At 38.4% G+C, this 14,765-nt stretch overlaps 1 protein-coding gene across 1 annotated transcript in view; it reads left to right on the top strand.

Moving 5' to 3' along the window:
* Window positions 1-14,765, top strand: part of CPA3 (carboxypeptidase A3) — a 35,966-nt gene that overhangs the window by 15,475 nt on the left and 5,726 nt on the right. The window contains exons 7-10 of the mRNA XM_043991733.1: window positions 1,195-1,305; window positions 2,190-2,280; window positions 5,216-5,418; window positions 13,094-13,178. Coding sequence (XP_043847668.1) covers window positions 1,195-1,305; window positions 2,190-2,280; window positions 5,216-5,418; window positions 13,094-13,178 — 490 coding nt within the window. The remainder of the gene's footprint in view (window positions 1-1,194; window positions 1,306-2,189; window positions 2,281-5,215; window positions 5,419-13,093; window positions 13,179-14,765) is intronic.

Here is a 14,765-nt window from a genome sequence, read left to right as displayed (position 1 = left end):
TGATATTTGTCCCTGGGGTAGCATGAGCTCAAGAGGAGTTGTCTCCAGTGTGAGGTGAACTGCTTCAGCCCATAACAGAGCATTAATCATAAAACACCAAAGCTTGTGGCCATGTTTGCATGTGTCCCAGGGTAGGAAGTCAGAGGAGGGAAAACAAACTTCCCTTTCTACATAGAAGCAGAGGACTGGAGTTGACTCCAGAGAACTGGAAAGATTTCAGTTGAATGTAAGAATTCCTTGACCCCTCTCCAAATCCATGAACCTTTCCACAGATGGTCCCCATTTTCTGTCCCTTGGATGATTCTTTGTAGTTATGCTAGGGACCCTATCCAACTTCTCATCATTAATTTCACAAATATGGATCAGTATGTATTGTTGTTATTTTTTTAATTTATAAAATAGGAATCCATTTTACTCTTAGCTTTAGCAATATTGATATTAATCTCCTACCTAACCCCCATTCTTCCTGGGACATCAAATATTTCATAACATCTCATATTGCTGATGATGAGATTTTATGAGACAGGACTCTGTAACAACCCCTTTTTAAAATGTTCTGAATGTTATGGTATCTTTGCAGCATGTTTGTTTGTGTCCAGTGTGGAATTTAAAATGAAAATAATCCAAATTTTAGCTTCAATGAAAATCATTCTTTCAATGAGGTTTTATTGAATACTTATTATGTGTCAGGCATTAGGTGGTAGGGAATATAACAATTTAAAAGCTATGGGGGGAGGCGCAGCTAGGTGGCGCAGTGGATAGAGAGCCAGCCCTGGAGTCAGGAGGTCCTGAGTTCAAATCCAGCCTCGGACACTTAACACTAGCTGTATGACTCTGGGCAAATCACTTAACCCCAATTGCCTCACAAAAAAAAAAAAAACAACAAACTAAAAGCTATCCCAGGGCAGCTAGGTGGCACAAGGCATAGAGCACCGGCCTTGGATTCAGGAGGACCTGAGTTCAGATTTGGCCTCAGACACTTAACACTAGCTGTGTGACCCTGTGCAAGTCACTTAACCCCAATTGCCTCACCAAAAAACAAACACACACATACACACACACACACACACACACACACACACAAAAGCTTTCCCTTCTCTCAGAGTTTACATTCTACCGTTGAAAACTGCTAAAAATTTGGTTAAAGCCAGGATTTGCTACATTTCTCTTTTTTTTTCCCTCGCTCCTCTACAGGCAGCCAATACCTATGGGAAAAACAAATTTATGACCAAGCTCCTGAATGAGATGAATTTTTATGTCCTTCCTGTATTCAACATTGATGGCTACATCTGGAGTTGGACAAAGGTATGACGGCTATTTGGATGTTTCTAGTCCAATGTGAATATACAAAGTATAGCAAGTATATACTAAGTATAAGCAAGAATATACTAAGTAAGGGGCAGCTAGGTGGCTAAGTGGATAGAGCACCGGCTCTGGCCTCAGACACTTGACACTTACTAGCTCTGTGACCCTGGGCAAGTCACTTAACCCTCATTGCCCCACCAAAAAAAAAAAATTTTATATATATACACACACATACATACATATATACATATATACTAAGTAAAGCAAGCTGTTCAGTTTACACTCTCTGAAGTCAGAACATAAGTTGCAGGCTGAGGGGCAAGCATGTTTCTGGTTAGATGCATGATGCCTGACTCTAATAATGTGAAACAATAGAAAAACCATTCTAAAAGAAACATGAGAGTAAGTGACCAAAGAGTGAGGTTTAAAAAAAAATTAAGCCCTCCATTTAAAGACATCTAACTTAAAGAGATAGAAAAAAAATATCACAGGCAAACATGCCACCCCTGAGAGAAAATGCAAGGTGAAAACCCTAGAGCTATCACTTGTTGATGTACCCAAGGAAGGGAATTGAAAATACTAGTGATATATTTTTAAATGGGCCTGTGATTCACTATTAAATGGAATACTTTTCTATCGTAGTTGGGGAGCAAGATGAACGCCAATTATGCTTACTTTTCTGAATGAAATGATTACATTCCAATGTACAATACATTACCTCTAATGCAATGTCAGGTTGGGTTTTTCCCCTTTGTGATAACCCCTCAATACCTGGCAACCTGGTAGATTTCAGCTCATGCTATTGACCTAGAGAATGCAGAACCATCCAATCACTGCTGCAAATCAATCTGAAAACTTAAGCCCATCCATTGTTTTGTCCACAGAACCGAATGTGGAGGAAAAACAGAGCAAAGACTTCTGACTCCAACTGCACAGGCATCGACCTCAATAGGAATTTTAATGCCTCATGGGATGGTAAGTAATAGACAATTTTAAGTTAAACTGCAGAGCCATGTTGAGGACCAAAGAGTTAAATTAGCTCTGCCACTGATTTTATTTTCAAATCAATATGTATTAAGTCTTTACAGACTACAGAGCACTGTGCTAAGCATTCAGCGAGATAGGGAATGAGGGAAGCAAAAAAATAAATAAAATAAAGGCAAAGATAGAAGGAGGGAGAAAGGGCTACTTAGTTTAGAAAGTAAGTGCTTTGGGGCAGCTAGGTGGTGCAGTGGATAGAGCCCTGGAGTCAGGAGGACCTGAGTTCAAATCCGGTCTCAGACACTTACTAGCTGTGTGACCCTCAGCAAGTCACTTAACCCCAATTGTCTAAAAAAAAAAGAAAGAAAGAAAGAAAGAAAGTGCTTTTGCCCATGTGAATGCTATTGTCTAAGAGAGGAATGAGACACAAGCACAGATAATTGTATTAAACATATACACAATAAGTGTAATAGACTTATCCCAGACAAACCCAAGAAGGAAGCTCATCACCAACATTGAGGGTGGGGCAAGGGGGCAATTGGACATTAAAGATCCAAAGAGGAAGTGGCAATGATTGGGCTTTAAGAAATGGTAAGAAAACCAACAGAGTCAACTAGGGAAGAACACTCTCTATATAAAGAACAGAGGCACAGAAATGGAGAATTTGGTGATGTGTTCAAAGAGTAAAGCAGGGTGACTACAGTATGATTTTCTTGTACATAAAACAAAGGAAAATCAGCACTGTTCTCAAAGGGGATTGTGAAGATTAATTGTTTAGTTGATTTAGGCCTGGCATCATGGTGTTTTGGATAACACTGGACTTAGGGTCAGGAGCTACCTTGGTTCTAATTCATCTTTTAGCACCTAGTAGCTGTATGACCATAAGCAAGTCAGGTAACCTCTCTGAGCCTCAGTTTCCTCATCTGTAAAATGAGAATAATAGTATTTCCTTAAGAGGGTTGTCATGAGAATCAAATGAGGCAATATTTATAAAGTGTTTTGCAAACCATAGAGTGCAATATAAAATGTCAGGTATCCTTATTGTCTACCTTTTGTTGCTTAGAAATAAAACAAAAGGGGCAGCTAGTTGGCTCAGTGGATAAAGAACCGGCCCTGGATTCAGGAAGACCTGAGTTCAAATCTGGCCTCAGACACTTGACACTTACTAGATGTGTGACCCCGGGCAAGTCACTTAACCCCCATTGCCCCACCAAAAAAAAAAAATCGCACATGTGTCCTGGTTGACCATAAATAGTTGTCTGAATGTTCTAGAATACCAATAATCTGGGATTGAGGTTTTTAGCTCCCTTTCTCTTCCTGGGAGAGAAGTTGGAGAGATCTAATACAGTAGGTAAACATCCCTTCTTGGGAAATTTCCAGCTTCTCTCCAGTTTACCAACATCCCCAAAGAGATATGTACTCTTTCTGAAAAACAGAAAACACTAGAAACTCAGATTGGCCCCAAATACATTTACATCAGGTGTGTTTCTTATTCATTTCTAGTCACAAAATGATACATCACAAGTAAATATTTCCAAGCACCTTTCTTTTTATCTTGATCACTCTGGCTAAATTCTTTACATTTGAAATTAACCTCACTGATTCCCATGATGTCATTTGAATAACTGACAAATCTTAAAGTTAAGTTTACCGGATCAGAGAAGTATTCATTCAAGTTAGCACACCAAGAACACAATCATCAATCAAGAAGCATTTATTAAACACCTACTATGTGCCAGACAGTGAACATAGAAAATTATAAATGAATAGTTCTTTCCCTCTAAAAGCTTATATTTTATCAGAAGAAGCATATACATACAAAATATGTACAGGGTAAACTGAGGAGCGAGTAGTTTGAGTTATCAAGAAAGGTTTCATGCATGAAGTGGCCCTTGAAACAAGGAAATAAGTTACATGTTAATAAGTTAGTATGAGGGGCAGCTAGATGGCGCAGTGGATAGAGCACCAGCCCTGGAGTCAGGAGTACCTGAGTTCAAATCCGGCCTCAGACACTTAACACTTACTAGCTGTGTGACCCTGGGCAAGTCACTTAACCCCCATTGCCTCACTTAAAAAAAAAATAAGTTAATATGAGTTACTTCTAATTACATTCTGAAGTTTGTAGCTTTTCTGGGCACCGTTCCCAGGATATTGGAAATGTAGGAAAGATTTTTTTTTCTTTTGAACTAAGAAGGGTGATTGTAATCTGATGTGTTTGGATGATTTCTTATTTATACAAAATTAAACTCCAGTGATAATTGAGAGTAGAAGTTAGGACCCAAATAGAATGTTGAAAAGAATTGGTAGTCAGTCAAACAAATAGCATTTATTAGCATATACTGTGTTCCAGTCACTGTGTCAAGTACTAAAGATACAAAGAAAAACAAAACAATTAAAAAAAAAAATTCCTGCTCTCTAGAAGCTCACACTTTCCTGGAGAGACAACATAAAAATAACTATGCACAAACAAGATATAGACTGGACAAATAGGGGTAGGCTTAGAGGGAAAGCACTAGATTAAGGAGGACTGGGAAAGACATCATGCAGAAGGCAGGACTTTAGATGAGACTCAAAGAAAGTCAGGGAAACAGGGAAACTGAGATTAGGAGGAAGAGCACTCCGGGCAATGGGAGGATAACCAGGGATAAGAGTCAGAGTCGGGAGATGGTGGACAGTGTGAGGAACAGCAAGATGTCCAGGGTCACTGATCACAGAGTAAATGGAGGGGGAAAAGCTAGAAGCGGACCAGAAAGAAAGGAAGGGACCAGGTTATAAAGGGCTTTCAAAGAAACAGAGCATTTTATATTGGACTCTGGTGGTAATAGAGACATCTCAATCAGATGAAGCTTACACTGTACTGATGGAGGACAGACTATAAATGACCCCATCCATCCTTTGTGTCTTTTTTTTTCTTTTTCTTTATTTACAGCTAAGTTTGGGATAGACAACCCTTGCAGTGAAATCTACAGGGGAACAGCGCCAGAATCTGAGAAAGAGACTAAAGCTGTGGCTGACTTCATCCGAAGACACGTTGCTTCAATCGAAGCCTATGTGTCGATCCATGCCTACTCCCAGATGCTCATGTTTCCCTATGGCTACACAAAGGTCCCGGTAAAGAATAATGAGGAACTGGTAGGTTGCTTTAAACTAATGTTTCCAATCTGCATACGTCTACTACCAGTGGATTCTATCTCAATCTTTATGAACACGGTTTCACAACCAAAGCAATGGTGAAGTTAATGTCTGGGACAAAAGTAGGAACCTTCAATTACTTTTCCACCTGACGGTTTACCTTGAGTACCTAGAGTTTACCTAGAGAGGTGTTTACTATGAAATAACATAGAAAGACACAAGTGGTCTCTGAGGTGGGCTGTAGTAGAAGCCATTACAACTAAGCAGACACAAAGGGACAGCTAGGTGGCACAGTGGATAAAGCACTGGCCCTGGATTCAGGAGGAGCTGAGTTCAAATCTGGCCTCAGATACTTGACATTTACTAGCTGTGTGACCCTGGGCAAGTCACTTAACCCTCATTGCCCTGCCAAAAACAAAAAACAAAAAACAACAACTAAGCAGACATTTAATTTTATTTAATAATAATGAGCCCCGATAGAGCACTTTAAAGTTTATAAAGTGTTTTACATATGTTCACAATAACACTGAGGTAGGTATTGTGGGCAATATTATCCTCATTCTACAGATGAACAAAATAAGAGTCCAAGGGGTGACTGACTTTTGTTGTTGTTGTTGTTGTTGTTGTTGTTATTGTTGTTATTGTTATTGTTATTGTTCAGTCGTTTCAGTCCCGTCCGACTCTTTGTGACCCTTTTTGGAGTTTTCTTGGCAAAGATACTGGAGTGGTTTGCCATTTCCTTCTCCAGCTCATTTTACAGATGAGGAAACTGAGGCAAACAGGGTTAAGTGACTTGTCCAGGGTCATACAGATAGTGAGTGTCTGAGGCTGGATTTGAACTAAAGTCTTTCTCACCTGACTCCAGGCCCAGCTCTCTGTCCACTGTGCCACTTAGCTCCCCCATGCTTACCTTGAATGACACAGGTAATAAGTTCAAACCCAAGTCTGAAAGTGAGGAGCCTCACTTTTCACATCTGGAAACTGAAAATAAAATTCCCTACACTATCTCCCTCAAAGGGTTGTTCTAAGGAAAGGGCTTTGTAAACTTCAAAGTGATACACAAATATACATAATTTCTTTCTGTATCCTTGTAGTTAACCTAAAGTGATATATAATCTCTCTCCAAAGAAAAAGCACTGAAAAATTGATTTAGATTCCTAGCTAAAGATGGGCTGTCTTCCCTGAACTGAAGAGTATTGGTTTTAGTTTTCCCTCCTACTTAAACAGATAACATGATAATAACTTTTTTTAAAAATAGCTGATTTGATCATTCTCATGTTCACATATGTAAGAATAACAGGTTCTAGAGAAACATATATATGTATATGCTTATTCATGTAGACATACACACACATATATACATACATAAAATGTATAGGCACACGTATATATTTCTCAAGAACCTAATTCTTGTATGTGTGAAAGTGAGTTTGCACATGTATAAATTCTCATGTGTATATGAGAAACATATGTGTATCTGCATGATATGTATATATAAACCTGTATATTTGTAAAAATTATGTCCTATCATATCATATTACTATTATTTTTTTCTCCAATACCTGTGATTCTTGTGCATGGGAGCTCAAGAATTTATTAAATGAGATATTTTTCAAAGTTTACTTTAATGGTATGTGTGTGTATATATGTATATAGGTACAAATATATGTATATTATATTAGAGTATATATGTATAAACATATGTTGATGTGTGGTCATCCTATAAATGTGCATATACCTATATAAATGCACTATGTGTATACATATTTGCATTTATAATACATCATAAACATATTTAAATGTGTATACATCATATGTAAATCTATATACCATTCAAGTAAGCTTTTGAAAAATAACTCATTTAATAAATTTAAATACTCCCATATACAAGAATCATAGGTGATAGAAACATATTTACATGCATACACATATATACACATTCTTACATTCATATACATACATATATATGTAAATGTATATATACTCATCACAGGACCAGAAATAAAACCCACAGGGTTCAGTATATCTAATCTGCTCGTGAACACTAATTAGTCCTATCCCATCAAGACTGGGGTCAAACTCTGCCTACATGTTAAAAGGAGAGGTTAGGGGCAGCTAGATGGCGCAGTGGATAGAGCACTGGCCCTGGAGTCAGGAGTACCTGAGTTCAAATCCGGCCTCAGACACTTAACACTTACTAGCTGTGTGACCCTGGGCAAGTCACTTAACCCCAATTGCCTCACTAAAAAAAAAAAAAAAAAAAAAGGAGAGGTCAAACCAATTGTGCTGATTCCAAGAGGATGTTCGTGGCTCCTTGGCACATTGGTCTTAGTGGACAGGAAAATTCCAAAGAGTATTTTATGCCATCTGTACACAATAAGAAGAATAAAACAAGTGAATGCAAATATGATTCTGAGGACCAGTCTGGATGGGAACTCAAGCACATGTGATTAAGGCAATGTGGTAATAATAGACTATTGGGTGAAAGGAATGTTGTACATGACAACACAATAATGTAAATAATAACATAAAAAGAAGTTGAATCCTGATGAATCATAGTGAACAATCAGAGTCTGGAAAATGGAAAATGAATCTCCTACCTCTGAAATAGGGAACGGCAGATACGGAATGTGGTAGATCTTGTCCAACATTGTCGAGCTGTTTCAATTGGTCTCGCTGAATTGTTGTCCTTTGTTCGAGGAAAGGTTGAGTGGGGGGCAGTGAAAGAGAATGAGGAGTCAAGGATGACATCTAGGTTGCAAGCCTGGGGGACTGGGAGGACAGTGGTACCCAAAACAGTAAGAGGGAAGTTTGGAAGGGGAAGTTTTTTTAGGGTAACGATAATGAATTCAGTTTTTGGACATGGTAAGTGTAAGATGTCTAAAAGACATCCAGTTCAATATGTCCAATAGGCAGCTGGAGATGCAAGATTAGAAGTTAGCAGGGGGTAGCTAGGTGGCACCGCAGATAAAGCACTGACCATGGATTCAGGAGGACCTGAGTTCAAGTCCAGCCTCAGACACTTGACACTTACTAGCTGTGTGACCTGGGACAAGTCACTTGACCCTCATTGCCCCCACAAAAAATAAATAAATAAAATGAAAGTATTAGGACATAATTTCATCTTTTGGAGGTCCCCTACAAGTATCCTCAGTGCAATTCTTAGAGCAGGGAGGACAGCAGGGATGCTATGCACCCTCACTCTTTTCCCACCTGATTTTGACCTCCCCTACAAGGTGTCTGTGTTTTAAAAGCTTTTGGTTCCTTATACCTTAGAAATAATGAGTATTTGTTATGAGTATCTATTAAAATCATTGCTTTTAAGAAAGACATCATGATATGTAAAACATATCTGATTGCTTACCATCTCGGGGAAGGGAAGAAGGAATAGAATTTGGAACTCAAAACTTTGTTTAAAATGTTAAAAATTGTTTTAATATTTAATTGGGGAAATAATAAAATATATTAAATTTCAAAAAACAAAGGCAAGCATCATAGATAAAGATCCCGCCTCAAAGTCAGGAGGTCCTGAGTTCAAGTGCTGCCTCCTACCTATACTAGCTATGTAACCCTAGGCCACTCCTTTACCCTCCCAGGGCTCTTAGAAACTCAAAGAATATGTTTCAGAGAAGGTAATGACCTCTATAGGCAGAGGGAATTCTACACTGGCAGTTCCCTACATAGATAAAAATCACAAGTCTAATTTTTTTGTTTGTTTTTAAAGACACTGTTCTTAAGTTTTCCAGATCATTGTTACGTTCAGGCAATGGTGGGCAATAACTGGACCTGTGAAAAATCACCTGATTCCAATATAATTCATTAGTTTAGCTCTTGGGGATTGTTTGAGGCAGTCAGGTGGCACAGTGGATAGAGCACTGGGTCTGGAGCCAGGAGGACCTGAGTTCAAATCTGACCTCAGACACTTACTAGCTGTATGACCCTAGACAAGTCATTTAACCCTGTTTGCCTCAGTTTCTTCATCTATAAAATGAGCTGAAGAAGGAAATAGCAACCTACACATGTATCTTTGCCAAGAAAACCCTAACTGGGTTCACAAAGAGTCAGATACAACTGAAATGACTCAACAGTTTGAGTGTGGCAATTTGTCATCTGTTAGGTCATGAAAAACAGCAATTTATAATTCTAGCCCCTCGGCACCGACTCTAGCTCAGATCTTGCTAGGTTTTCAGTATCTGCTAAAATTTCACAGCCTGTAGTAATGACCATCATTATTATTATTTAATATACCAGACAAGTTCTGGACAGAGAAATTGCCGATGTAACTCATAACAAAATATGGCATAAAGACCCCTATCTCTATCAGAAGACCTGGGTGTTAATATCATCTCTGATGCTTATTACCCTTGTGACCTCAGGAAAGTCACTTAGCTTTTCTGAGCCTCAGCTTCCTCGTCTGTAAAATGGTAGGGTTGTAGTACACAGCCACTGAAACTCTTTCCAACTCCAGATCCATGATTATACGATTCTGTGACAAAGATTCATGCAACTATCAGAGCTGCTACTTCACTTTAAAAGGAGGCTACAAGGGAGAAAAGAAGCACATACACGCATACCCGAAATACTCTTGATAAAATAAAAGCACTTACAAGATCTTAGTATAGCCATTAATTGGGGGGGGGGGGAGGATATACAGTATCTTGTCCTGTTGACTATATATACAAACATACTGCCATATATATAAATAACCATATTGCCATATATTAAAAAGAACAAGAAAGCTCACAAAGGTGATAGTAACACGATTCTGTGCTGTTCCTTTGCAATAATGATTCGCATCTCACCAATGTTGCTCTGTTGAAGTATTTACGAATAGGATGGAAATCATCCTTTGGGGGGAGAGGCAGTAACAGTGTTAGTTCAGAATCATAATGTTAGAGAAGCATCAATGACATCAATTTCACAACTACAGGGTGCTTGGATAGGTGGCAAAAAGTATTAGATGTTGAAGGATTAACAAGAAAAAAGAAGGACAAAAAGGTAGGAAGAAAGAGTTCCTCCATCCCACCTACTTAAGCCCCTTAGTCAGAGGAAGGCTGCCTCTCTGGAGTTGAGAAGACTATGAGGAATGTAAAGAAAGATTAAGCAAGGAAGACCAAGCTTGGTGGGAACAAAGGAGCCCACCCCATCCTTGGGCTGTACCTCACCTCTGCCTCTTGACATACCTGGTTTCCTACAGGACTTAGCTCAAGTCATCTTCTTCATGAAGCCTTTCTTGATCCTCTCTATTTGGGAACTCCAACACATGTGATGAAGGCAGTGTGGCATAATAGAAAGGGTACTGGGGTCAAGAGAACAATGTGTACAATGTCACAATAATATAATTGATAATGGCACAAAAGGGAGTTGAACTCTGATGAACCGTAGCGAACAATCACAGTCTGAAGAACTGTGAAGTGCTCAGTAGCGAGGTAAGGAACAACAGATGTGGAATACACCATACATTGTTAAATATTGTCAAGCTGTGTCAGTTAACTTTGCTTAAATGTTCTTTGTTCAAGGAAAAGTTCAATGATGAGGGAGGGGCAAGGTTAAGGGAGGACCACTAGTGCCCTCTCTCCTAAAACTACCTTGTATTCATTCCTTGCATTTGTATGGAAGGGGGTGACCCTTCACTGTTCCCTTGTGGGGCATGTCTGCTTCTGAGAAAAGCACTTGTTAAGACTGCCTTAACAGTTCACATGTGGAGGGCATAATTCTGCTCAGGGCTGCTAAGTTACCGAGTTAGGTCTCACTCAGCCTTCTGAAACAGTATTTGCTATTTGTATAAGACAAAGTATGGAATATTGGAGAACACAGTTTGTTTCAGTGATTTGCATGTGAAAAAAAATAAGAGTTGTAGGACTTTTAGATTAATAACTTAGAAAATATAAACGCCAGAATTGTTCTATGATTATAGGACAAATGTAATTTACCTGGTTATAGACAGAAGGCAAGAATTTGATTACTAACCATAAATTAAGGTAAAGTGTTAGAAGGGAAAGGACTTATTTCAGAGGCATCTTCACTATTGCTATGAAGACTGGTTGGCCAGTGAGAAGCTGGAGTGTTCTTTGCTTCCAACCACTGCTATGAAGGGAGAGAATATATTCTACTCTCTACTATTACTTGTGAAGAAGAGAAAGGAGTAGAGAAAAATACTCTACTCCATGTTATAAGTGACTATTGAAAAGAAGAGATGAGAGAAGAAACTTCTCTGCATTACCACCTGACATTGCTGAGAGGTAGAGAAAGAGAAGAAAGAAGATAGAGACTATTTATGGGCATTGTCTCTGTCATTGTTAAGAAGTGAATTTGAACTTTGCAAAGAAGCAGAGTTGGAGAACTTCTTGCCAACTTTATAATATAAATCACAGCTTTTTCCTAACTTGGGAAATAGAGCATGTCACTACTGACTGAAGGTATCAGCAAAGTGTCAATCCAGAAATGATGCATGCTATAGTTGTTGATGAGATTACAGGAAATTCAGCTGGGCATAGGAATAGTTTGGAAGCAGCAAGGCAGCCCAGAGGATCAACTGATTTGGCAGAGACCCACAGCCTTGAGGATTTTGTCAAGCATGATGTGAATCAGTTCAGGTTAGCAATAGAGGCACGTGCTCTACACAGAAGATTTGCTCAAAGTTCCATGGACAGTTTCTTATAGAAAGAAGACAATAAAGCCTACAATTCTAGAGATATGAGTTTCCTTGGGTATATGTATTCCTTACACATGTGCCTTGATACACTAGTATTTTAAATGTGTTCTACTCTCCTAACATATACCGTGTGCACTGATGGAAGAGTTTGATTGAGATTTATGGGTGGAATGATATGCAAATATCATATGCTTGTTTTGCATTTTTAGTAGATGTTTTGATTAAGATTAATGGAGAATTAGCATCTGGTTTTTTCATGGAAAATATACCCAGAGGGGCTCGTGGTCTATAATGTTAGTAAGAAGAGTTGCCCACAAAAATTACTCCCCAGAACTCTGAGAATTAAAGTAGTATCCACAAGGGCCTTCACCATGGTGAACCAACCAACTTGCCAAAGTATACAGGTGAGGTGAATGAGCCCAACCCAGATGTGGAGAGAGTCAAGTGTTGTCACTAGACTATCAGAGGCAGCTAGGTGGCTAGATCACTGGGGGCTGGAGTCAGGAAGACCAGAGTTCAAATCTGACCTCAGACACTTCCTATCTGTATGACCCTGAGCAAATCCCTTAACCTCTCTTTGCTTTAATCCAATGGAGAAGAGAGTGGCAAACTACTCCAAAATCTTTGCCAAGAATATCCCATGGACAGTATGGCTCATGGGGTCATGAAGAGTTGGACACAACTGAACATCAACAACCACACTGTGGGCTACATGTATGTATTGTCTCCTCCATTAGAATATAAGCTCCTTAAAGATAGGGACTGATTCATTGACACATGGTAAGTGGTTAATAAATGTTTGTTTATTGATTGATTTGAGTGAAATTAATAAATAGGAATCATTTGATACTGAAATTGTGTTAACATTGTGTAAACATATGCTACTGGAAAATATTCTAGCTGGAACTCTACTGGTCCAAATCACCTGTTAAATGTATTTTTTCACTGAATTAATCAATTATTTGGATGCTAAGTAAACATAAGATTAATCTTCCATTTTCTCTTTTCTTTTTTCTCCAGTGTAAAATTTCCAAAATTGCCACAGAAGCTTTAGCGACTCTATACGACACACAATATATCTACGGACCCATTGCAAAAACAATTTGTGAGTGGTCATTTTGCTTTGTTTTGTTTAATAAGTGGGCATTTGAGAGGCAGTATGGTATAATGGCTAGAGAGCTAGCCTCTCAGTCAGAAATATCTGGATTCAAGTCCCGTCATACTATGTGACCCTAGACAAGTCACTTATCTTCTCCATGTTTTAGGCAACTCTCTAAGATTATAAGTTACCTAGAAGGTGCCAACCCACACTGGTAGAGATAGTTTCCTTATGCTGGAGTTTCCTATATATAGCACTTATTGAGATCATTCTATATGCCAGGAATTCTGCTAAGCACTGTAGCATATGAGTTAAGGACTCAAGAATCTTTATATTTGCCCTTCCAAATTGACCCAAGATCCAGGGTGAAACCAAACCTACAGAGAGAGGTAAAGTGGAGCAAAGGAAAGTCACATACAGAAAAAGTCTTGCTCATGAAGTTTACACTACCCAATGTATTACCCTGGCATAGCGGCACCCACTAGGATGCTAGGTATGAAAGGCCCAAGAGAACATACCATCTTCTAGGTTTTATGCCTTGCAGATGAAAGGTATATCACTGACAGTCTTATTGTTACTTGAGGTATCAGCAAATGTAGAGCTATAGAGGCAGCTAGGTGGAGAAGTGGATAGAATACTGGCCCTGGAGTCAGGAAGACCTGAGTTCAAATCCAGCCTCAAGACATTTAACAATTACTAGCTATGTGACCCTGGGCAAGTCACTTGACCCCAACTGCCTCACCAAAAAAAAAAAAATCATGTAGAACTATAAAGAACCTTGAAGAGCACCTATTCCAAAGATTCTTAATTTGGAATCCAGAGATTTCAGGAGGCCTATAAACTTGGATGGGAGAAAATTTACTTTTAAATTTATTTTATTATTTTAATTATTAAAATAATTTATTTCTCTTTAACTTAGAATATTTTATTTTAAAATTATTATATTTTCATTGTAAAATATTTTAATGTATTTTAATGTTTAAATAATTTATTTTTTAATTATTTTAAAACAAGTTTAAATGATCTCAATATAATTGGTTTCCTTTATAATCTTATGTATTTTATTTCATGCATTTAAAAATATTCTGAGGAGTCCATAAGCTTTACCAGAGTGCCATGGTAGGGTTGAGGAGAATGATACCTGACCCCCCAAAAAAGTTTAAGAACACAAACTAATGCAATCACTGAAAGTCAGAGAAGTAGTGATTTTCCCAAGGTTACACAGTTCTTTAATGACAGAAGTGGGATTTGAGCCCGGGTCCTCTGATCCCAAAGTTCAGTGTCACTTATGCTCCACCATATTGTCTCTTATTTAGCTCAGTATGTTCCTCATCTATATTAGAACTCACTAAAAATCCATTAAAAATCATCAAATTCATAGACTAGGTTTTCTGGAGATATTTTCTTGATATGTTCCTATATTTGTCTGATTATTTAACATTCCTCCCTGATGATTCCTCATCTCAAAAAAAAAAAAGTGTCTTTAAAAAGCAATAAGTAGGGGCAGCTAGGTGATGCAGTGGATAGAGCACCGACCCTGGAGTCAGGAGTACCTGAGTTCAAATCGGGCCTCAGACACTTAATACTTACTAG

The sequence above is a fragment of the Dromiciops gliroides genome, chromosome 3 (genome assembly GCF_019393635.1).
Source record: "Dromiciops gliroides isolate mDroGli1 chromosome 3, mDroGli1.pri, whole genome shotgun sequence".
NCBI lineage: Eukaryota > Metazoa > Chordata > Mammalia > Microbiotheria > Microbiotheriidae > Dromiciops > Dromiciops gliroides.
Note: the sequence above shows the minus strand (reverse complement) of the source record. Positions and strands in the feature narration are given on the sequence as shown.